Raw genomic sequence first — 24178 nt, 5'->3', positions numbered from 1 at the left:
TCATATCAACCAGACTATAACTTTACCTACGTTCTTTCAGAATCCTTCCTCTCCAGCGGAAAGGTCTTTGCATTCCCTGGATGTTAGGAGGGTGCTGAAATTTTATCTGGATAAAACCAAAGATATTCGTAGGTCAGACCAATTGTTGATCAATTATGGATCAGTCAGGACGGGTCTTGCTACCTCTAAGCAGTCCATCTCTAGGTGGATTGTGTCCTGCATACAATTGTGTTACTACAAAGCTAATAAGACCTTAGGGGGCAAACCTAAGGCTCATTCCACCAGGGGCAAAGCTGCCACGACAGCATTGCTCCGTAATGTTACCATTGCAGAGATCTGCAAGGCGGCCACTTGGAAGTCGGTCCATACCTTTGCTAAGCATTACTGCCTGGACGCTGATGCCAGGGCAGACACTCAGGTTGGACAGGCTTCGCTGCGGAATCTGTTCGCACAATAGTGGCGTAATTTCTTTGTTCTCCACTGCCGCTTGGTGTGGGGATGGGATTGCCATTCTATTCACTAGATTATGACTATACACAGAGATCCCCCTACTACAGAAGGAGTAGTTTCTGTCCTGTAACTCCAGTTCTGTAGTAGGGGTATCTCTGTTATAGTCATAAGCGCCCGCCCTCCTCCCCGGTGGAGAGAGATATTCATGTACGGAATGCTACAGGTCTGGCGTGTTATGCCTTCAAAAAGAACTGAAAGTAACTGGGACCTGCAGGGCATTCTGGGATACTGTGAAGTTCTGGAAAGTTCTCTTAAAGGCACAGTATCCTGTTCTGAGCCACATAATGGCAGCCTATGGGGCTTGTCTGACCAGGTCCTTCTCTCTATCATTCCTGGGGGATTTTGCTGTTAAAGCAAGAGAAATCTGTACAGGTTTTGCTGTTTTTGTGGTTTTTATGGTGGAATTTCTAGTTGAAGTACTGGACAGTGTAGCCTTTTTTAGGCTGCATTATCTGTCTTTAAATTCTCTCTTAAGTGTCTGTGCATTTCTGCATTTTTCGACACTGTAAGAGATTATTTTTGATTGCTCCGGGGTCCACGCACATGGGCGGGACTATTCACTAGATTATGACTATAACAGAGATACCCCTACAACAGAACTGGAGTTACAGGACAGAAACTACTCCTTATGTTACATTCTACAATTGCACTTGCAGAGAACATGGAAAGGTCTGCTGGCACAGACCTGTCAGGTTAAAATGTATCCCACTGAAGGCTTGAAGAAAGAGTAGCTTGCGTCAGAGTGGCTACACTGGCATGAAATATGTACTTGAATAGCAATGGCACATTTAGAAGGCACTTGCCAATAAACTTTCCTTTTTCAATCAACACAATTGGAGCAGATAGGACTTTCTAAACCGTGAAACATTTTTTATTTCCATTTGTCGGGGTTATGAATAGGAAGCAGGTTCATGGTTTGCAAAGCTTTTTCTTTTCAAATAAAGAGCAAATGATTTCACCATAGGAATTCCCACAGTAAGCAATGTGAAATGTACAATTAATGCACAAGTCTTTACGGAAATTATTTCTGCAGGCGAGTCTCCACAAGATTCATTCAAACTTATGCTACTGTGAGACATCAGGAACATGCCAAGTCCTGGGGGCACTGGTGTCATTAATCCCTTTGGTCTTCAATCAAAATCATTACATTCTTGTACACATTTTGGCAGCATCCCTGTGGGTCATCTTGTTTTCCTACAGAGCTACTTGAAGTTTTAACGGGGCCATGCGGTGAATAATGTCACAATGTGCCTCAAAATCAAAGCTTACATCATCAAACAAAGCAACATTCTAGAATGCCTATCGTAAGCGACAGTTGATGATGCAGGACTGGGTAAAGAACTGTTCACTGGATGACAACTTTTAAACTTTGATATGAAATTGCAGTGGAAAGGTATTAAACCTTTCTTAGGATTTGCAGAGGAATTCCCATTAGGGCCAGAAATGTGACTAATTACAGTTATAGTGTTCCTTCAAAATGTAAAGTAGGGGACTCTTGAACTGAAAATCATTTATTTTCAAGCTCCTATTCCATCAGTAGAATTATGTGATCGTCAATAGCATCTACAGAATAAAGACTGCTTCGTCTAGAGCACAGTCTATGCTAGAGCAATCTTCAGGCACATTGGGACCATCCGGACTTCCTGCAAGACTTGTAGAATTGCTTTCCCTCTGGTGGAACAAGTCTTAGAAGCTCTGTTGCTCCTGTACCTTTAGTAGGAAGGGAAAAAAAATTGTAAATATTTTTTTTTAAAAAGAGTCATCCCCACCCATTCCAGTGAGAACTTGTTGAAGAGCTGCTAGAAGCCCAAAGCCAGTGCCTCTAGGCGTCTTCCCTGAAATTCAGATTGAGCAGCAAAGCGGCATCAATGTGGTTTGCACTAGGACAGGTACTACAGTGGATTTCAACATTTACCCGCTTCGATGCGGCCAGAATTCCCCTGCAGTGCTGGAGAATGTGACGTGTGCGAGGTTGGGACTCCCCCGGCCGTGCTCCGTACGGGGGCCTTCCAACGCACGGAAGCGGTTAATGGCATTGGCCAAGAAAGAAGACAAGGGCAGTTGAGCTGCTATAAAGTCTTTGATCTGACCGTGGCCTTGTCTCCACCCGACTTGTGCGCAAAGATTTGCCTCCAACTGCTTGATTTTCAACATTCTCAATGAAAGCCAGTGTTTTAAAAAAACCTAATGCACTAAGTCTGTGTCAGACCTATCTGAGCCAATCACTGCTCAAAAGATCTCTGCTTCTAGTTTTTACAAGAATCAACCGAAGGGAAATCCTCCATTCATCTGTGGATTTCGCTTGCTGCTTCGGCAATGCCTTCTCCCACTGGCCCTTTATTTCTTGTCTTAAGAATTCCACAAGGAGCTCTTACCAAGACGATCCATTGTTGTTGTTCTCGCATTGGACGTCATCTGTGTGCTTCTCTTGCACGAGTGACTGAAACGCCGCAATTTCTTCAAAGACCGAAGGAGGACTTGCTCAGTGTGGTGAAAGCTCCCCCGCATGTAGGCCAGGTCCACTTGTACCCCACTATACCAGTCATGCTAGCAATCCCAATATACACTTTTGGTAAAGTTTGGAAGTGTTTGCTAGCAACAAACTTCATATAGACAATAAAGCAATTTCACACCTGACGTTTTACTAGTATGCACCCAATGATGCGTACTATTTTCTTCCTTTGTTGTCTGCCTTTACATTTGATTCATTTGTCAACTGTTTCACACTGTTCTAATTGTTGCTTGAAACCCTCAGCACCAATTAAGCCAAGCTAATGAAAAAAGAGCCAGAAAAAGCTTGAACTATTATTCAAGTAAACAGAGGAACATGGGCCAAATGTATCAAGCAAATTCGCATTCGCAAAGGCCGAAATTCGCAGAATTTCGGCCTTTGCGAATGCAAATTTGCTAAATGGAATGTATTAAGCAAAATGTGGTGCAAAATAGGGAATCGCAAAATTGGCGATTCCTTGTTTTGCGATTGCATTTAAGGAATCGCAAAATTTGCGATTCATTAAATGCAATGTATGATGCAAAAAAAATTGCTAATTGTCCCTAAGGAATCGCAAATTTGCGAATTTCTTGAAAAATGCCAATATTTGCATTTTTCAAAGTGCCATGTGATGCACATACATGCCCTTAGGGCATGTATGTGCACCACATGTGTACCCAAGCTTATTTCAGGGGTGCAACAGGGTGTCCTCTGGACACCCCTGCACCCTTGAAATTATTCTCAATTTGCGATTAGCAAATTGCGAATCGCAAATTGAGAATAATTTCACATTCGTTCCTATGGGCCTCCTGGCCCATAGAAATGAATGGGAAATAATTCCTTAATTGCGATTAGCAATTTTCTATTCGCAATTAAGGAATTTTAAGAAAATCGCTAAAAAAAATACGAATTTCTACATACATACCTAAAAAGATCCAAGGCAGATTAAAGTTGACTTTCATGAAAGTTTTAATATAATAGCAAGAGTTGAAGCACAGCACATCTTAACAGGTTCAGGTACAGGTCTTGTGATACAGTTGGTCTGGAATCTGGAACCCAAGATGTAAGATGCAGGCACGCATCATACATTCCAGGCAGCAGATCCAGAGAGGGAAAACAAGGAGAAAGGGCAAGGCAGAATGAAATGTACAACAGAATGCAACACATCTTATCCCTTAAAAAAAACATTAATCTAGATACCTGCTGGGAACACTCTTATGCCTATTGGAAATTTTAACTCTAGAGGCAACAGAGGAATCCAGATGAACAGAACTGGGTGGAGGCAAAACGGGAAACACATCAGGTCTCCTCTGGTAACTACGCTGAGTAGAGGAAGAAGAGCAACGTACATTTTCAGGATTGCAATATTTAGCCACTCTGCGGACATTCCACACTCTACCATCCTGTGTGGCAACGCTGTTTTTAAAGACTTTAACAATTTTGATAGGAGGGTAAAATTTAGAAAGACCCTTGACCAAAAAACCAGGTTTTCTAATTCGTACCCAATCCCCCACCACAAAGTCATTATCTTTGGTTTTCATTTTGGAATCAAACATGGTTTTCATTTGTAGTTGTTTGTTTTCAACCCGTTTGGCCACAGCAGCAAGGTCACAACCAGAATTATTAACATCAAGTCTTACATCAAGTTTTTTAATCCACCAGGGACATATATCAGAAGGAGGCTCCCTACCCTTAAGGAGTCTGAAGGGACTAACACCTGTAATAGAGTGAGGAGTGATACGATATGTCCACAATCTTTTCCTCACAACATCCACCCAACTATCATCCGAAGTCTGCACAACATTCAAACAATCCTTGAGAACACGGTTAAAGCGTTCAACTTGGCCGTTTTCCCTAGGCTCATAGAGAGAGGTGGTGTAATGCTTGATTCCACATGCACTAAGGAATTTCTCAAAATCATCTGACACAAGTTGAACACCATTGTCTGTGACACAGGTTTCAGGAAATCCCTCCCTGGCAAAGACCTCCTTTAGGAAAAGAATGACTGATTGGGAAGAAACAGAGCTAACGAATTTTACTTCGGGCCACTTGGAGTGGTAGTCTACCAAAACTAAGGCATACCGAGCATTACAGGGCAACTGTTTAAATGGGCCAGATATATCAAAACCCACTTTCTGCCATGGAAAAGTGGGCCAAGACACAGGCTTGAGGGGAGCTGAGGTCACATGAAGCATTTTGTCACTGTTAACACAATGCGAACAATCTCTCACCAGCCTATCCACCATTTTGTCCACTCCCGGCCACCAAAAGCTCTCTCTAATTAGGCGTTTCATCGATGACATGCCAATGTGACTCTGGTGAGCGAGACGAAGAATCTTCTCTTGTAAGGATTGAGGTGGAATTAATTTACCAGCCTTGAACAGCAAACCAGAAAACACATCAATTTCCGATGAAACCTGGCAGAAAGGAGCTATATCCGGAGAAACACCCCTATGGGGTGGCCAACCATTCCTAACAAAATCAAACAGGTGTTGGCAGACTACATCCTTGCCAAGTTCAATAAACCATTCATCCTCCGGTAACGAGATGAATTCCTTGGAAACACAATCTCCAATAGAAGCAACAACATCAATGTCATTATCCGTGTTTGGAGCATCTTCACAAGGAAACCTTGAAAGAAAATCAGCAGTCACGTTACATTTACCAGGAACATACACAATATCGAAATCATACTCTTGAAGACGTGAGGACAAACGAGCTATGCGCGCAGTGGAGTTCCATCCACCTCCAGGAGATAAAATCCCAACCAACGGTTTGTGGTCCGTACGTAGTACGAAACGATTTCCCCAAACATAATTCCTGAAGTGCTCAACAGCCCAAATGCAGGCCAGAAGTTCCTTCTCAATTACCGAGTACCTTCTCTCCGTGGGAGATAAGGTCCTTGAGGAGAAAGCAACACACCATTCATCCTTACCAGATGACTGACTTAACACACTACCAATGCCATAAAGGCTGGCGTCAACAGTAATAATGCACTTTTTGTTGACACAAAAGGACTTCAAAGTAGGAGCATTAACGATTTCCTCTTTGATTTGTTTAAAAGCTTGTTCCTGCTTCTCCGACCAAATAAATTGGGCAGAACTCCTAGTAAGTTCTCTGAGAGGCTCCATTTTGTTAGCAAAGTTTTTGATAAATTTGCTATAATATTCGCAAAGCCCTGCAAAAGATAGCAACTTTTCCTTGTTGTCAGGGGAAGGGGCCTTAACAATAGCATCAACAAGGTTTCTTTTTGGTACAACTCCATCCCCTGAAAGTGAGTGGCCCAAATAGTCTACCGTCTTACAAAAAAACTTGCATTTACTAGCTTTAATGGTCAAGCCAAATTTCTCCAACCTGGAACAAACCTCTCTAAGGTGACAATCGTGCTCAGAGATATTTTTAGAAAAGACAAGAATGTCATCTTGAAAGCATTTGACATATACATTCAGATCCCTGAATATGTGATACATTGCCCTCTGGAAAACAGAAGCGGCCGACGCTAGGCCGAAAGGCATTCTTTTAAATTGAAACAATCCATGGGGAGTGATAAAAGCGGTGAAGTGTTTTGAGTCTTCTGTGAGCTCAATCTGGTGGTATGCGGACCTTAGGTCTAATGTGGAGAACACACAGGCACCGTCAAGCATGCACAACATTTCATTTATGTTGGGTAACGGGTGACAGTCAGTAACCAAACATTTATTTAACGCTCTCAGGTCTACACACAACCTAATTGTTTTGTCAGGTTTAATCGCCAAAACAATAGGCGAAACCCATTCTGAGGATTCTACCTCTTCTATGACCCCATCTTTAACCATGTTGTCAAGCATGACTCTGAGCTCCTCTCTGACACTGATGGGAACACCTCTCAACTTCTGCTTTAGGGGTACAGTATTTGGTTTAACTTTGATTTTATGCGTAAAACCATTCAATCTTCCAAGCTTCTCAGAAAAAACATTGGGAAAAGAGATGGATATCTCTTTAGACATGGATGTCAAGTCATAGTCCCCATCTGTTATGGCAAGGACACACACAGGATCTTTCAACCTAGGATTTAACGAGATCCCCAACTTAGCTTGGTCCCGCCAACCTAGAACATTCACACCTTTAGATGCTATATACATCTTAATAATGGCTGAATTATTTTTTACAATAATAGGGACTTCTTTAAAACCTATAAAGCTAATTTTGGAAGTATCAAAATTATAGGCATCAATATCAGGTTCACACAAAGAATTAACATCAATTAGGTTACCAAATGACTCTACACAGTAATCATGAGTGATTATGGTCCACGGTGAACAGGAGTCCACCATGAGTTCCAGAGTTTTGCCTAGAATATTCACTGAACTCTTTGGAGGAGGCAAAGTATCTGCTAATGTCATGTCGAATGAAGATTGTATAGAAATTACAATACCGGACTCTCTAACCAGCGGATTATTATCCTCTCTCTCCGCAACATAGGATACACTACTATTAGTACGTCTGGGAGTACTATAAGAAGACTTCTTGTAATCATTAACAGGTTTAGCAGAGGTTTTGCAATATTTAGAAAAATGACCAGTGCGATTACACTTGTTACATTGTCTATTTAGAGCAGGACACTGTGGAAAAGAGGCAATATGATCCGGACTTCCACATCTAAAACAATAAAATTGTTTACCTTTGCCCTCATATTTGTTGGAATTTTGAGTTTTGACATTTACAGTGCTAACCTCACCCGTGGAAATGGACGGAGTAGCTTGAGTAGAGGCTTTGTCTAAAGATTTGATCCATTTGTCGGACTGTTCCAATGCTTTAGCTGTACTAATGGCAGTCTCTAAACTAGGATCCCCTAAAATCCATAACTGCTCCTGTACTTTCTTGCTTTTGACATGCACAACAATTTGATCCCTAATCATTTCGTCGGTCATAAGACCAAAATTGCAATGAAGGGAAAGTGCACGTAAAGCAGTTAAAAAATCATCAAAGCACTCATTCTCATCTTGTACCCTGGTATAAAATTTAAACCTGTTTAAGGCAACACTAGTTACTGGTTTAAACCTTCCCTCTATTCTGTGTACAGCCTCATCATAAACATTTGAATCACCACCTGACCTCACAGGAGGTAAAGTTCTAAAGACAAGTTGTCCTTCTGAGCCAAGACAATGTAAGAAAATGTTTTTTTTTCTTTCTGCAGACATTCTTTCGCCATCCATGGCTTTAAGGTAGGTAAAGAATTCCTCTTTCCATCTGGTCCAAGGGATGGGTGGATCACCTTTGGTTTGCAAAAATTTTGAGGGTGGGTCAAACTGCATTGTAGCTTGCTCTTATTATTTTTTTTTTTTTTGATTAAAAAAAAAAAATATCACAAAATGATAACGTACATAAGAGTTAAAAGAGTTTTAAAGTATTCCTTTTAAATAGTAAAATAGCAGTCACAAGTAAATATCCTCTCGTTAGATGCTGAATGTAAAAAAAAAACGGTAAGAGTACTTGAATATGGAATAAAAGCGATAATAAAGTTATTTCAGTATTGTTTTGTCATCCGGCGTGTAAATGTATTTTGTTTTACCTTCCAGCGTGTGGAAACATTAAGTAGAACATCGACATCCGTTCCGGCGTGTAAAAGCAGCTTCTTTTTTTTCTTCCGGCGTGTGGAAACGTTAAGGAGACATCGGTTTTTCAGCGCAACGGAGAGTGTATACTCCGTTGCTATAGAAACAAAGATGGCGCTGAGGCGTGCAGCGTGATGATGACACAGCGCGTGAAGCGTTACACGTGATCACGCAGCGCGTGATGACGACACAGCGCGTGAAACAGAGGAAGTCTCGAGCTGGCAAAAGCCTCGCGCCAGAAGAAATGTGTAAAACGTTTCAAATTGAAGAAAAGTAGTTTTATACTTCACCCATCCGCCGGAGTAGAAGTGGTGGAAACGCCAGGAAAAGCGCCGATTATGGAGGTAGAAGCGATGTTCTTTCGTTGTGAAAATTGTGGTCTTCGTTTTTTTGCTGAAGACATGAAATGTTTAAAATAAGCAGGAAAACGCTGGTATGTCGTAATTTGTAGCAAAATCGACGTTTCAGTAATATTTGGTGTTGTCAAGGATGACAAACTGATGTATCCCAGGTTTCCTCCTTTGTAAATTGGTTCCAAAAATTAAAACTTTCTGCTCCTGTGCTCCAAGGATGGTGGCAGAAATAGTAGGGTTTACCTCGTCGCCAGTAAAAAGATCCAAGGCAGATTAAAGTTGACTTTCATGAAAGTTTTAATATAATAGTAAGAGTTGAAGCACAGCACATCTTAACAGGTTCAGGTACAGGTCTTGTGATACAGTTGGTCTGGAATCTGGAACCCAAGATGTAAGATGCAGGCACGCATCATACATTCCAGGCAGCAGATCCAGAGAGGGAAAACAAGGAGAAAGGGCAAGGCAGAATGAAATGTATGTCCTGGCCCATAGAAATGAATGGGAAATAATTCCTTAATTGCGATTAGCAATTTTCTATTCGCAATTAAGGAATTTTAAGAAAATCGCTAAAAAAAATACGAATTTCTACATACATACCATTTTGCGATTTCTAAATAGCGATTCCTTAAAAATCGCTATTAAGAAATCGCAAAAGGGTATGTTGATACATATATGGCCCTAAATGCCTTCATACATAAGAAAACTGAGCATTTCATAAAAAATGTTTTTCACCTACTAGCTCTTGGTCATTTCGGAACAGCAAAATGTAAATAAAAAGATGGAAGACCTAACGCTCAGGAGTATTTACAGTAAAAGGTTTTCTTATAATAAAAAGAGGCAACCTGAACTAATAGTAAAGAAAAGAAAAATACCAACAGTCCTGCACACAAAATCTCCACTAAGGTAGAACAGATATGATGAAATTCAGTTACAACGTTAATTTCTGTACACACTGTCCATCGAACATGGAACTTTAACAAGTGCTATCAGTTCACTAAACACAAAAGCAGGACAAGGCCCAACCAAACAGCCAAAACCAATTCAAACACAAAGATGTTCTGCTACAATGGTCCACTTACCCTGTAACAAAACCAGACCCTACAGCCAAATCCAACTATACTAAAATATATTTCTTCTAACTTTTCATAAAGCTTAGAAACTAAGCAACTGAACTCAGAAATTAAGACCAGGCTAAGGATCAACACCCTTCACAGGAACTGTCAATTGAAAGCAAAGTCAACAAAAGCCCAAACACAGAAACTAAGGTTAGACCAAGACCTGAGACCCCAGTACAAGCTGCCCACTGACTGTATCATAACCACAAAACCAATGTGAGCCAGTGAGATCTTTCATGAATGCAGAGATTTATTTGAAAGAACATCCATGAACAGATTGGCGACAAAATCTTTTTAAACGTTCTTAGCCCACCCCAAGAGCTGATGGCAACTGCAAGCAACATGCTAAGTCGTCATTTATTAAGGTCGACGTGACATCTGTATTTATTTGATTAGGTAAATATAAATGATTGGACCCCAAAGGTCAAGGTCTCACTTACTGTCTTGCTTGCCCTGGGTCAGGAACATGATCTCTTCGTGCTGCGGCAGCTGCATGAGATACTGGACGGCCTCCTCACGCGTCACATTTTGGAAACTGGCTTCATTCACCTGTTGAATGCGGGTAGAAGATTAAAAACCCACCAAGGTTCAGTGGGACAACAAACAAGTCACAAAGAAGCATTCAAGCTTCAAGGAGGAGAGCCTTTAAGGAATAACCGAGTCAGCATTAGAAATAATTGTGCATCTTTTACAGATAATCAGGCCTATTCTTTTGTGTTACCTCACCACATTCAACCCGCAATATCGGTGACACTCAAGATGGAAGGTAAAGGGGCAGGAAGGGATGCTAGAAGGCATGATTCTTTGGCCAGTTCATTTTGCACATTTAGTCTCTTCCAGAACCGAAACAGGGTAGAACACCATCGCTTTCTGCATTAATGCGGTGTCGGTTCATGACTTCAGCCAACGCCACATCTCTTTTGTAAACACGGTGCTGCTTCTGGCCCGCTATCAGCCTACCCAATGTCCTTCCAGACCGTAGACGATACCACAGGGCCTATAAAGTGCCCTGCTGCACAACATAATCCCAGGTGGCACTTCCTTATAACTATGGCACTAATTTGTCATCATCCACCCAACACACCTGTACAATCGCATACGCAGAATTGGGAGTGGACGTACCTGAAGTATCTGGTCCCCTTCTTTTAATCCCTCCCTGGCAGCTGGGCTATTTGGCTGCACAGCAGCCACGAAGATGCCAACGTCATTACCTCCTGCCAGTCGTAGTCCGATGCTGCCCTCTTTGTAAAACTGCACAAGCCGGGCATCTGGGCTATACCTGCAAAATAATGCAAAATAATCTAGTGGTAGCAGTGATAATGGAAAGAGGTAAAACGATTGGTTCTGAAAAAGGAGAGAGCACTGAAACAGAGGGATGGCACAAAAAAGTGTTGATTCTCACCGTACCCAGTGGACTCTACGTCGCCCGCTATGACATTGGAGGTTAAGTGCTGGGTACCATAAGTCACCGGCTCATCTACCACTCTCAGATCTGTTAGGGTACAAATCCATACACCATGAAATTACACCATCTCATTTTGCTTGCATTAATATTTACGTCTTGAAATGTAACCAATTCAAGAGACTTGCTGTCTATTTGATGCCATGAAGCATCAGCAACCCCAACCGTGGCACTCACACCCAGGTCATGAAATTTCACTCAATTCCAAGAGTAGTACTTGGTCTCGTATGCCAACATTTTGTGCCAGCCAGTCGTGAGCCAACAAGTCAGAGTCACGAACTAGCCATTCATATAAAGCATGTTTTTTATGTCCGATGGCATGGATTTCATCATAAGACTATAAACTTCATGACCAACGTGAATCCACCAAGAAAACCCAACCAAAGTTTATGAACTCTACTCCTGAAGCAGTGCAACATTGAAGTCGTCAGTGGTAACCGAATGACGAGAAAAGGATTGGCCATACTTGACTAATGTAAAACTAGTGCATTATTGAATTCTTGTAATTAAACTTTTTAGCCAAAAAACACACTACAATACTTAATGTTGAAGTAGAGATTTAAACCAAGAGCATTTGAAGCCTGATGGTACACTCCTGAAAAATTCCTTTCCACCTGCCAAAATTACTGAACCAATCACTCAATACAGTCCCCATCGATTACGTGCATGGTGTCGTATACATTCGTTTTTCAAAAGTGGTGGTGTTTAATTTATCACCAACAACCTAGACCCCTATAAATAAAGCGTTAACGCTTGCTTTAAAGACGGATTACTTAAAATGCCAAAAATTCACAATGAAGGTTATGGTGGCTGTCATTGAAGCATCCTTGGATATAATGTCTACTAGAGCAGGTACTATAAGAACCATGGTGGCTTCATCAAGTTACGCTTGTGTTCCAATGGTGAATGTTTTAAGCTGTTGTCGGTGGCAAAATAAGCACATATTCTATCACCCTCCCTCGTCGTTTTTAGGAGCAGAACTGACTCACCCGTGGCAGCGGGAACATCGCTCACCTCCACCTCGGCCACCGCTGCAGTAATCCCACTGATCCTTCGGACCTCCCTGCAAAAAAAAAGGGCATCGATGAATAAGAGCTGAGGTTCCGCTCTCCGTCTGAAAGAGGCGGGAAGTGGGATGTACCACCAGGAGAGACAGACAGGGGGAGCACATTGGGGGAAAGAGTCATCTGAAAAAACAGTACAAGCTCAAAGGAGACAAGTTATGAGATAAAGCCTACAGAGAGCGGCAAGGAGGCAGGACCTAAAGAGACAGAAGCAATGAGGTGAGAAGAGGAAAGCTAGTGATTTATGAATGACTCTTCAACAGATGGATCAGGATTTTATTTACACAACATACTCAAAGCTAGTTAAGTTTCACATGTCTAGTGCCCATGTCATTAATTGCAACCTTTGTATATCTTACACTTCATTTTAGAGGCTTTTGCCAGCAACCTTCGGTCACTGGGTCCTTTTGCTTTAGAATCTTCAGCCATTACTTAAGATAATCTCAATACCATCTTCGCGAAGCCCATAGGATTAATTCAGTTTCACCGTTTCTCTACTGGCCGTTTTTTTTTTGTTTTTTTTACAAATTAAGCCCTTTAATGCAATATCAGAAGACAAATATTCACTAAAATTGAGTTTTAAAACTGCTAGAAAGACAAGACCTGTAAGAAAATGGTTCACATGACTGCTCCAAAGTAAAAAAAAAAAAAAGTAAAACCCTCTCACATCAGACAAGCCAGGTCTTAAGTCAGGCTGGTACTCTAACCCAACGCACCTTCAGGTGCACACAGGTCATTCTTGCTTCCAAAATAAACATTGTCAGACTCAGTAGGTCCGACCTAAGCAAGCCTGCAAATGTTTTCACATTGTTTGCAAGTATATACGATAGACTTTAAAACAGTCAAAGCAATAAAAAGGAAAAATAAAGCTGTCTAAATGTGTTGTGCATGTTTCCAAAAACACATTTAAAAAAATTAGCCATTGCACTAATAAATAAAGTATACCATGAAATCAAAGCAGAAATATGCCCAACACTTGTGCACTAAAGCTGGCTCTGTTACAGTGCGCTGTGAAAGAGCAAAGTGCTGTCAGCACGGTGAAGATAGTAAGGGCTGCAGTGGGCTTCTCTACTACCCCACTCTTTATACGTTGGTCCGCGAACGCAAAATGTCAGTGGTACTTAAACATGAATTAAATGAAAGAGCTGGTTAAAAGACCTTTTATGTATGTACATATGTATGTATTTTTATTATGTATTTTTTTGAAAACATGAGGCTAGTGAGAAAAGTTAGCCAGTCTCGAGGCCAGGCCAAAAAAATCTAGCGGTGTTTCAATGATGACCTCACAGGATGCTCACGTCATAGAATTTTCATTACTTCCATGGTCAGTGATGTATCATCAGCCACCTAGTCCCGCCCAAACTCAAGCTAATAGTAATTAGACATTATGGTCAAGTCTATGATATACAGAAACAGCACCCATCTTGCTATAACTAAGCAAGTATAAGTGCAGGTGGAGGGGGTAAGGTTGAAGTGCCTGTGGGACTGGATTTATGTCTGGAGATTGGGCTGTTTCCATAGGGGCAGATACTTACGGGGGCGAGCTGGGCTCTTCATCCGATTGGCTCACAGGAGGTGGCGGGGGTGGCAGGGAAGGAGGCGGAGTGTTATCTGAGCCGATGTCTGAGATTTCTGTGAAGAAATTAATTTCATGAACTGGTTAGAAGCACTGCAAAGCAGACTATGCTGTCCCTTTGACCCAAATATTGCCCCCTGCCGGACTATCACTGCTGGAGAAGTGACCCCTGGTGGCCGGTTAGTCTATTGCGGTGGCTGAGGTTCTTGAAGAGATGATCAGGCACAAGAGACAGGTTTGGGTCTATTTGCATTTATAGGGTTTCCTAAACCCACAGTTCTACAAACTTCAAGCCACTATTCGTTGACTATTAGCGCCATGTTCAAAATATCCACTACATCCACCCACCCACTACACATACGCCTCCAGTGTTTGCCTTTTCTTCTAATTTACAGCATCCAAAGGGAACATATGCACTCAAGCTTGGCCATCACACAGTATTACTTGGGGCGCAAGATCAAACCATCCTTGCCTTTTGCCACACAAACCATAAAACAAGTTGAACCACCCTACGGAATAGGGAAGAAAGACAACACACAAGAGGATCCAGGCATGTAACCCTCTCAGGCACATTGTTGAAAGTTCCCAAAAAATCTTCTAGCAGGACTGTTGAGTGAGTGAACGAGGCCTACAGCAAAACATAATTAATTGCCCTGAAGCAACAACCTTGTGTCTCTTACCAGACACATCAGAAACGAGGACATCCACCCGACACCTGGGCTTCCACGTTCAGTCAAATCAGTTTTGTCTTGCAAGCAGGCAATCTTCTATCTGACACGAGTCTCATCTTTGTATTTGTGCAGTTCCAATAAAGCCTGCCCATAAAACATTTGAACTGAACAGGTCTATTGTTGAGTGTGTTCGTTCCCCTTTAGATCGGACCCGGGCAGGCTGCTCAGCTGCCCAAGACTGATTTGTATATGCCTGGTCTCTATCTGAGGTGGTGTAGTGAATCATAAAACAATGAAATGGAATGCATGCAGAGCCACGGCTAGTGGTTAATATTAATTCAATCATTTCAACTTATGATCTTGCTGCCCGTTTCATCAATGCTGATGGTAAGAGTTACCAACCTACCAAAAACAACTAAAGGTGCGGAAGCATAAAATGAGGCAAGAATGGAGGTAGTTATAGCGGGACATCATCAGGATGTCTCCAAAATCTGGGAGAGACATTGCGATGATGGGAGCATTAGACCAATGGACCGGTTTGATGCCAGTGTCTATGCATTCATCAGCCGTGCTTCATCGTGGAAAAGTAACCAACGGGGAACACACATTCTGAGTAATTCCATGCCTGTACCACTTACTTCTGTATCTTCCCTGTATATCTTGGCCCACAAAGTTCCTCCACCTCTTGAACACCTGTTGTCGACAGTGGTGTTACTTTGAGCCACCCTCGACCACAAGCCCGCGTGTAGACCTATTCCCCTCATCCTATACCCCTTCTGAATGAGGTCCTCACCATCCAGTCGCGAGCTCCGGCTTTCGGTTTCACTGTCCTCCACATCTGGGATGTTGACCAAGAACTGTCGATTGTCCCTCAGAACTGTTAACGTTAGCTTGCCGTCTGACCGCTCGATCAGCCTTCTTGTATCCGCCAGGGACATGTTCTCGCTGACGACCCCGTTAATCTGTAAAGTACAATGGGTGGTTGAGAGCAGAGACAATCGAGGAATGATTCAGTCTGAGCCCTCTCGCCTGGTTGTTTCCACTAGCCTTACTGCCCTTCCTACAAAACAAATACCCCTGAGGCCATGCACGTCCACTCACAAAGTCAGCTCTAAAGAAATACAAATAGTTGACCACAGCACTATTAGCAAGGTGTGCTAATTGGTCTTTCATTTGATTAGCAGTCAGACCCAAAGAACAAGGAAAAAAGGAAGAATGTTTCCCGCACAGCTTTGTTCCAATGACAGGCACTCACACCAGCTCTATGAAGAGTGTTCAAACGTAGAAGGTTATAACTAGCTTCAACATTGTGATACCTCATAGGTGCGGAAGTTAGGGGTGGGCAGATGGTGGATTATGGGAGAGTCTGGACAGTGCAATTAGTGAAGTCTCTTGTTGCCAACTGGCAGAGTAAATGCTACAAGAAGTTTATTGGTAATGTGTGAGTTACAACCCTTCAAAAATACAAACCCCTGACAATAGGCAATATTTCAATGCAACATGTTTGGTTGTTTGTAATTGAATACAATTAGGTGTATTTCCCAGAGGATTGTTTTCACCCAGTCCAATCGTTATAGATGGTTTATTGTTCACAGATTAGGAGACATTTTATAGCACCTGATACAGCCTGGTAGCTTGATCCCGTGGTTGGTGAAAAAGGAAACCAGAGGTCTAAATTCATGGTGGGCACATGGTAGACAAGGCTGACATGGTCGATAGGGCGGCCGTGGTCATCGCTAGCACCTGATACAGCCTGGTAGCTTGATCCCGTGGTTGGTGAAAAAGGAAACCAAAAGGTCTAAATTCATGGTGGGCACATGGTAGACAAGGCTGACATGGTCGATAGGGCGGCCGTGGTCATCGCTCATGTTGAGTGATAGGCAAGATTCACAAAGAAAATGAATGCGATTGGTAATTGGACTCAACATTTGTAAGAAAGCTTGACTGTCCCAGTTGTTTGACAAATTGTGAACTTTGTTGTAACTTTCTCAGACCTTGATAGCCATGTTTATATGCTAAACTAATTTTGATGCTAAAGTGTGAAAAATTTTAATTATGCTCCAAAGAGTTTTAAAAATTTTTGTATTCTAATAAGAAACTCATTGGACCATCACATAAGCTGGCGTTAGAACCAACCTACCCAGTAGCGCCTCTCAATATGGCGGCGATGCCATGCCTTGCTTACCTTTAATATCAGGTCTCCCTCCTGCAGCCCGCTCTCCTGGGCGGCCAGGCCGGTCTCCGTGATGTGCTTGATGAAGATCTGGCTGCCCAGCTTCAGTCCATATTCTGGGAAAGTTAAAACAACGTCAATGACTGATAGGAACGCAGAAAAAGTTTTTATTTATTTTTATTTTATGTAATGCGATTTTATATAGCGCGAACTTTACCCAAGGTGTCGGAGCGCTTTACATAAGAACCAGTTGCAAAACATAAGGACTTAGGATTACATGCGTTACATAAAAGATACAAACAGAAAAAATTGCAAATGTACAAGATGTAAAGTCACACAAGGAAGAGATACAAACAGATAGAAAAATTGCAGATGTACAAATAGTAAAGTCACTCAAGGAAGAGATACAAATGGATATACTGTAAAAGTTACATAGGAATGGTAGAGAGTACAAAGGTCTACTGCATATACTAGTGATTAGAGTTCTCTCTATATACATATATACACATAGTAGATTTTCTCAGGTCATGACCCAAAAAAGAAAAAAAAACTCTCTATATTCAACACTTATCAGCCATTTGTTCTTATAGTGAGTGCCCCATGCAATGGAAAACTTCACAAAAGAGTTTAATACTATTACAGTTGACACAGCACAGTAGAAACAACAGCCAAGGTGGGTAGTGCAGCCTTGCACGCGTTCGAAAACATTCTATATACTTCGGACAAAGGTCATGTCCTGTTAGATGGATTGAAAAACCTTATGTCCAAAGTTAAGAATGCTCGCTGTTTAGGCAACCAGATGCACAGAAAGAGAGACGCAGACTTAATAGCAATGGATGCTTTTTGAGATTTATTGGGATGGTGGCGTGCTGGAGATTCCAGTCAATCAAAATGAAAGCTCAGCATATATTGTGCTTCAAAGACCAGATGCAGAGAGCCCCAGTGCCTGTGGCAGCGACAGAAGTGGAACAAACCCAAGAGATGGAAGTAACCTTGTTGGACACAGTAGCAACTAACTACATGCTCTGACGCAAGGGTCTCCCTAAGAAGAAAACCTCGGACACAGGAGTGGGCTATAATTTCAATGATCGGTAAAAGATCAAAACCCTCTGGCTAAAACTCAAGTGACTGAGAAAACCCACTATTTTCACTTTTTACATATTTGCTAGACGTTGTACCATGCCTATTCCTGGGTACCACGGCATTGTTACATTAGCGCCACCATTGCGCATATAAGAAATGTGCTTTAATTCTCATCCAACCCTTGGCTTGCTTAGACAGATTTTGCAACTGACGCTTCTCTACAAGCGATCCACCAGTACACGTCCACCCAAAGATTCAACTTCTAAACTTCTGCACCTGCTACTCAGCACTTCAATTGGACACCATGCAATATTCAAAGTTTTAGCACAGGGCTGGACATGTTCAATCTAACCATCTGATCCCCTTCTACACACACAATTACTTAAAGGCAACCATCCTCACAGAGGACGAGCAATCAGTCATGCCTCCTCTCCAAGACCTATATCGTGCTGTCCACCCTCTCAGCGTCCACCCAATCCCACTCTCACTTACTCATTATCTTTGTATTAACCGTCTCACTAATTGAAGATGTGCAACTACCACTTGCTATTTAATCCACTCCACAATTTAGCCCATTGTCATATGGAGTCAACCTAAGCTACAGAAAAGAACCACCTACCAACCACTCGACTACTCAGCCGCTCAAATGCACATTACCATCATTCACTCAAGGACAAAAGGACACCTACCAAATACCCTCATCCTGCAACTCAACTAGTTCACTCAACTGTTAACCAACTAGGTCCCTTAACAAACCCATGTAATAATTTCAACTAAAGGAACCATCCAGTGTGGGGAAAAAAACAGTTCTCTTTGCCCAGTTCTGTATCTTCAACAATCATTCATAATAGGCATTATAGAATGTCCACTCGTGTGATGTCATCTGGTGTATAGAGATGTATTGTGACATCATTCATCAGAGGGCCTCTTCAATAAATTAGCGGCGCAAACCATTAACTACCACGGGTACACACCATGTAAGCTAGATCACCATCACTTTGGTCCACTGAATCAAATAGTCAGTGAATTTGTCCACTTGTCCACCACCTGCACCCTATACGTACCCGTAGACACAACTCACCTTCATTGTCTTTATGCTTCACGAGGACCGATTTCATGGGCTTCAGCGGCACATCCTGACTTGGCAACCTCTTGAAACCAGAAGTAAGAGCAAGCCCGTGGGAACGATCATCCGGGTCATAACTAAACCCGTTGGTGGGATATTTGTCACTGTTGCTCCGCCTTTCAGATCCGTTGTCGCGGCTGCGCCTCCGATGGCTTTCCTGGCTCCGCCTCCCTGAGCTCCCATCCTGACTCCGCCTTTTGTCGCTGGCAGACTGCCTGTGGCGATGGTCGCTACGGTAGTTCCCAGAGCTCCTCTCACTGGAAGAGTCCCCATCGTATCCCCGGTTATGGTCCACGGAGTCGTGGTATTGCCCCCGGCTGTAACTGTCGTATTGGTCACCCTTGTCGGAGCTCAAAGCAGGGGAGGTGGGTTCCCCGCCGTGTCCATTGCGCCCTTCGTCTGAATCATAGGCGCCGGTGGTTCCTGAGCGGTAGGAGTAACTCGATGGGGGTTGAATGTTCAGAGGACTGGGTTTGTTGCTCGCCGGCACCTGAACTTTTCGGGGTCTTTTCACCGTCTGCAAAGGAGGAAGCAGAAAAGCAAAACTTTACTCAGAAACGGACCTACATCGCTCAGCATATTAAACAGACCTACCGGCTGGCTACTTGGGCAAGTGTAATGAATGGATGGATAGTAAAATGAATGTAGACTACAAAGGATGTATGCCGACGAGGTGGGGTTTCGTAATGTAGATATCCATGCCCACAATGACGGCAATTTGCCCACTTTGGGCAGGAATATAGAGTGGGATTTATGAGCGTTGTTTCACTTAGGTCCAACATGGAGGATGTATATGATGGAGTCAGAATGGAAAGATACATTCTGACTCCATCATATACATTCTCCATTTTTTATTTCTGTATCTTTTTAAGGAGATCAACCGACCTTGTACTTGCTTTTGGGCTATGATTTAAACACTCTGAATTTATGTATTGTATTCCTCCGTTTGAACTTTAATGCAAATACTTATGTTTGGATGTCAAATTTTCTTATTTTCTTTAACATATGTATGTAAAGAATTGTTTCTTTTCTTGCAATAAAAAAAATAATCTTTTTTTTTTTTTTTTTTTTAAAAGATGGAGTCAGAATGGAATATTAAGGAAGGCATAGGCACATTATAGATGCAATGTGTAGACCAGCTAGGTAAACTCATCATGAAGACTACAGGTTCACTGAAGGGTGTGCAAATGCTGCAAGGAATGATACGCGCTATGTTGGACGCACGATGACTGACACTCATCCTTCTAGCTCCCTCAGCATCGAGAATATATTTATATCCTAAAGCAGATGTGAGGACTCCTATCTCAGCCGGCTGCAGAGCATTTGACCCAGAAACAAATGCAGTGTGAACCTGATGGAGACTGTGTAATTAGTGGATGCGAATGCAACTCATCGATGTGCAAAGGCTGACACCAAGAAAAGGGAGCTACAAGCAGCTGAGAAACACCCATGGGTGGAGAAAGTTAACAGAATCAGCACTTTCCCTGCAGGAATGGAGGCGAATTAGAACAAGTTAGCACTTGCGCAGCACTCTTCGTATAGCAAGGAGGCAGTCAGCACCTGCACAGCTCTCTACAGGGCTCCAGGAACCATGCAGCACCTGCATAGCGCTCTACAGGGATCCAGACAGAAGGAACCAGTCAGCACCTGCACAGCTCTCTACAGGGACCCAGACAGGAGGAACCAGCTACCACCTGCATAGCTCTCTGCAGGGCTCCAGGCAGAAGGAATCGGTCAGATCCTGTACAGCTCTCTACAGGGTCTGAGGCGATTAGAACCAGTTGGCATACAAGTAGTACCCTACAGTACTTAAATGGCTAGAAGCAGTCAGCACTTGGGCAACACTCAATAGTATTTGAGCCTACTGGGGCCAGTAAGCACAGGGGCAACAGCCTACAATATCTGAAGTCATTTAAACAATTAGAACCAGTCAGCACTTGGGATAAGGGGCAAAAGAGGAAAGTATAGGGCGAACAAGGGATTCTGGAGCAATTAGGCCATTAGAGGTGAGAGAAAACTGGTTTGCGATTTCTTTGTTGGGAGAATTGAAAGTCTTTGGAGACAGTGACGACAGAAGATGGGTGTGGGTAAAGGGGGGTCCATGGGGGACTGGAGTGGGAAATGGAAAGGGGTTTTTGGAAATTGGGTGGCGGCCCAGTCTTACCACGTTGGCCTGCTTCGGGCAGGATTTCAGCGTCTGGATGGCATAGGCCGAAGCCACGTTCTCCATGGAGACTCCATTCACCATCACGATCCGGTCCCTGGTCCTTGGCAAGAAAACAGAAATGTAAATTCCTCCAAGGAGTCTGAATGTGGCTTTGTAATCCCCACACCTCGCCTGCCCCCCCCCCCTCACCCAGCACTTCACGAGCCCTCTCAGCCCTCCTCATACCAGCCTCCCTCCACCAGTGATGGGGACACACGTGCACCTCTTTCTTTCACATTTCACTCACCTCTTCCCACCTTATGTCACCAGGAACCGCTTTCACCCTGGTCAAGGGTTCACTACTTCATATCGCGATGGAGAGACAGGAGTAAAAGGGAGCAGAGGGCGTCCAAGAGGTATTAAAGAAACAGAGGGGTGAAGCGCTAAAGAAGGGGGTGGGTACTAAACACAAGGAGTACAAGACAGGACAAGGAAGGGGAACTAAAAAGGGGGGCTAGAGAGGAGGTGCATTAGATAGGGGGCACTAGCGAGGTTAAGGCAGGGAGCACTAGAGGCCACAATACACTAAACAGAAACAGAGCTATAAGGGAGGGAGGGGGGTACTAGCGAGGTCGGGGTACTAGCGAGGTGGGGGTACTAGCGAGGTCGGGGTACTAGCGAGGTCGGGGTACTAGCGAGGTGGGGGGTACTAGCGAGGTGGGGGGTACTAGCGAGGTGGGGGGTACTAGCGAGGTGGGGGGTACTAGCGAGGTGGGGGGTACTAGCGAGGTGGGGGGTACTAGCGAGGTGGGGGGTACTAGCGAGGTGGGGGTACTAGCGAGGTGGGGGTACTAGCGAGGTGGGGGGTACTAGCGAGGTGGGGGGTACTAGCGAGGTGGGGGTACTAGCGAGGTGGGGGGTACTAGCGAGGTGGGGGGTACTAGCGAGGTGGGGGTACTAGCGAGGTGGGGGGTACTAGCGAGGTGGGGGTACTAGCGAGGTGGGGGGTACTAGCGAGGTGGGGGGTACTAGCGAGGTCGGGGTACTAGCGAGGTCGGGGTACTAGCGAGGTGGGGGGTACTAGCGAGGTGGGGGGTACTAGCGAGGTGGGGGGTACTAGCGAGGTGGGGGGTACTAGCGAGGTGGGGGTACTAGCGAGGTGGGGGGTACTAGCGAGGTGGGGGGTACTAGCGAGGTGGGGGGTACTAGCGAGGTGGGGGGTACTAGCGAGGTGGGGGGTACTAGCGAGGTGGGGGTACTAGCGAGGTCGGGGTACTAGCGAGGTGGGGGTACTAGCGAGGTGGGGGTACTAGCGAGGTGGGGGGTACTAGCGAGGTGGGGGGTACTAGCGAGGTGGGGGGTACTAGCGAGGTGGGGGGTACTAGCGAGGTGGGGGTACTAGCGAGGTGGGGGGTACTAGCGAGGTGGGGGGTACTAGCGAGGTGGGGGGTACTAGCGAGGTAGGGGGTACTAGCGAGGTAGGGGGTACTAGCGAGGTCGGGGTACTAGCGAGGTGGGGGGTACTAGCGAGGTAGGGGGTACTAGCGAGGTAGGGGGTACTAGCGAGGTAGGGGGTACTAGCGAGGTGGGGGGTACTAGCGAGGTCGGGGATACTAGCGAGGTTGGGGGTACTAGCGAGGTTGGGGGTACTAGCGAGGTTGGGGGTACTAGCGAGGTTGGGGATACTAGCGAGGTTGGGGGTACTAGCGAGGTTGGGGGTACTAGCGAGGTTGGGGGTACTAGCGAGGTTGGGGGTACTAGCGAGGTAGGGGGTACTAGCGAGGTTGGGGGGTCGGGAGCACAAGAGAGGGTAGGGAGTAACGAGTGGGTGTAGGGTACACTAGAGAGACGTGAGGTACAAGTGAGTCAGGAGGAGGGATACTAGAAATGCAGGTGATGGTAGAGAGACAGGGGGTGCTAGGAAGTGGGGGCAAAGGGGGGGGGGGAGTACTAGAGAATAGTCATGGGCGAAATAAAAATCAGGGGCACGAGAGGGCACGGGGCACGAGAGGGCACGCAGCAGGATGCACAAGAGAGGTAAGGTGCACAAGTGAAGCAAGAGGCACAAGAGAGGCAAGGGGTGTGCAGCAAGGAGCGCAGCAGTGCAGCAAAGGGCACAAGAGAGGCAAGATGCATGGGGAAGGATGCACAAGAGAGGCCATGAGGCACAAGAAAGGTGGTGGGACAATACAAACGTTCGTGGTTGATTGGGTCTCAAATTTTTGCACAGTATTCAAGTTTCCCATGAGTCTCTCAGTCACCTTTTTTTCTGTGAAAGACCACAATGGGGGCACTGAAAATGCCAGCCCCGCTCATCACTCCTTTTGGTGCCATTGCCGATGGACCAGCCATTTGTAGCCCCCCTGAAGAGTGGAACCTTGGACACTAAGCACTACCCCAAGACAAGGCTGCATCTCCCACAGCTACAATATCAGTGGGGTTTGGGCAAGAGGAAAGGTCGTGCAGTCAAAGTGTGAGCAGAGGAGAGTGGCTGAAGTGACCAATGCCATCCAAGGGATAGCGCAACACCCAAACCAAAATGTAAACAACAATGCTAATACTTATTAACAAATCAGCAGAAGTTGATCAGATCAGTAAGGACCGCAGGTATGCAGGGCTTTGGATAAGGGGCTGTACGTATATTAATCAGCCAAATAGGAGGTGATGGGACTCTACGGAGTATTTACTTCATCGGGTGATGGCGGTCAATGGAGTAATAACCAACCTTTCATCAGAAGATGGAGCTCAATGGAGCATTAATGGACCCATGATGAGATACTGAGGCTCTATGGAACATTTACCAGCCCTTCATGA

At 44.3% G+C, this 24178-nt stretch overlaps 1 protein-coding gene across 4 annotated transcripts in view; it reads right to left on the bottom strand.

Annotated features, from left to right (window-relative positions):
• Positions 1–24178, bottom strand: part of TJP3 (tight junction protein 3) — a 148596-nt gene that overhangs the window by 27715 nt on the left and 96703 nt on the right. For all 4 annotated transcript variants that reach the window (XM_078669062.1, XM_078669063.1, XM_078669064.1 and 1 more), the window contains exons 4-12: positions 21383–21485; positions 19174–19735; positions 17022–17125; positions 15630–15798; positions 14125–14221; positions 12515–12588; positions 11471–11555; positions 11186–11342; positions 10504–10612 (exon numbers count right to left, since the gene is read on the bottom strand). In XM_078669062.1, coding sequence (XP_078525188.1) covers positions 10504–10612; positions 11186–11342; positions 11471–11555; positions 12515–12588; positions 14125–14221; positions 15630–15798; positions 17022–17125; positions 19174–19735; positions 21383–21485 — 1460 coding nt within the window. The remainder of the gene's footprint in view (positions 1–10503; positions 10613–11185; positions 11343–11470; positions 11556–12514; positions 12589–14124; positions 14222–15629; positions 15799–17021; positions 17126–19173; positions 19736–21382; positions 21486–24178) is intronic.

Source organism: Lissotriton helveticus, chromosome 12, assembly GCF_964261635.1.
Source record: "Lissotriton helveticus chromosome 12, aLisHel1.1, whole genome shotgun sequence".
NCBI lineage: Eukaryota > Metazoa > Chordata > Amphibia > Caudata > Salamandridae > Lissotriton > Lissotriton helveticus.
Note: the sequence above shows the minus strand (reverse complement) of the source record. Positions and strands in the feature narration are given on the sequence as shown.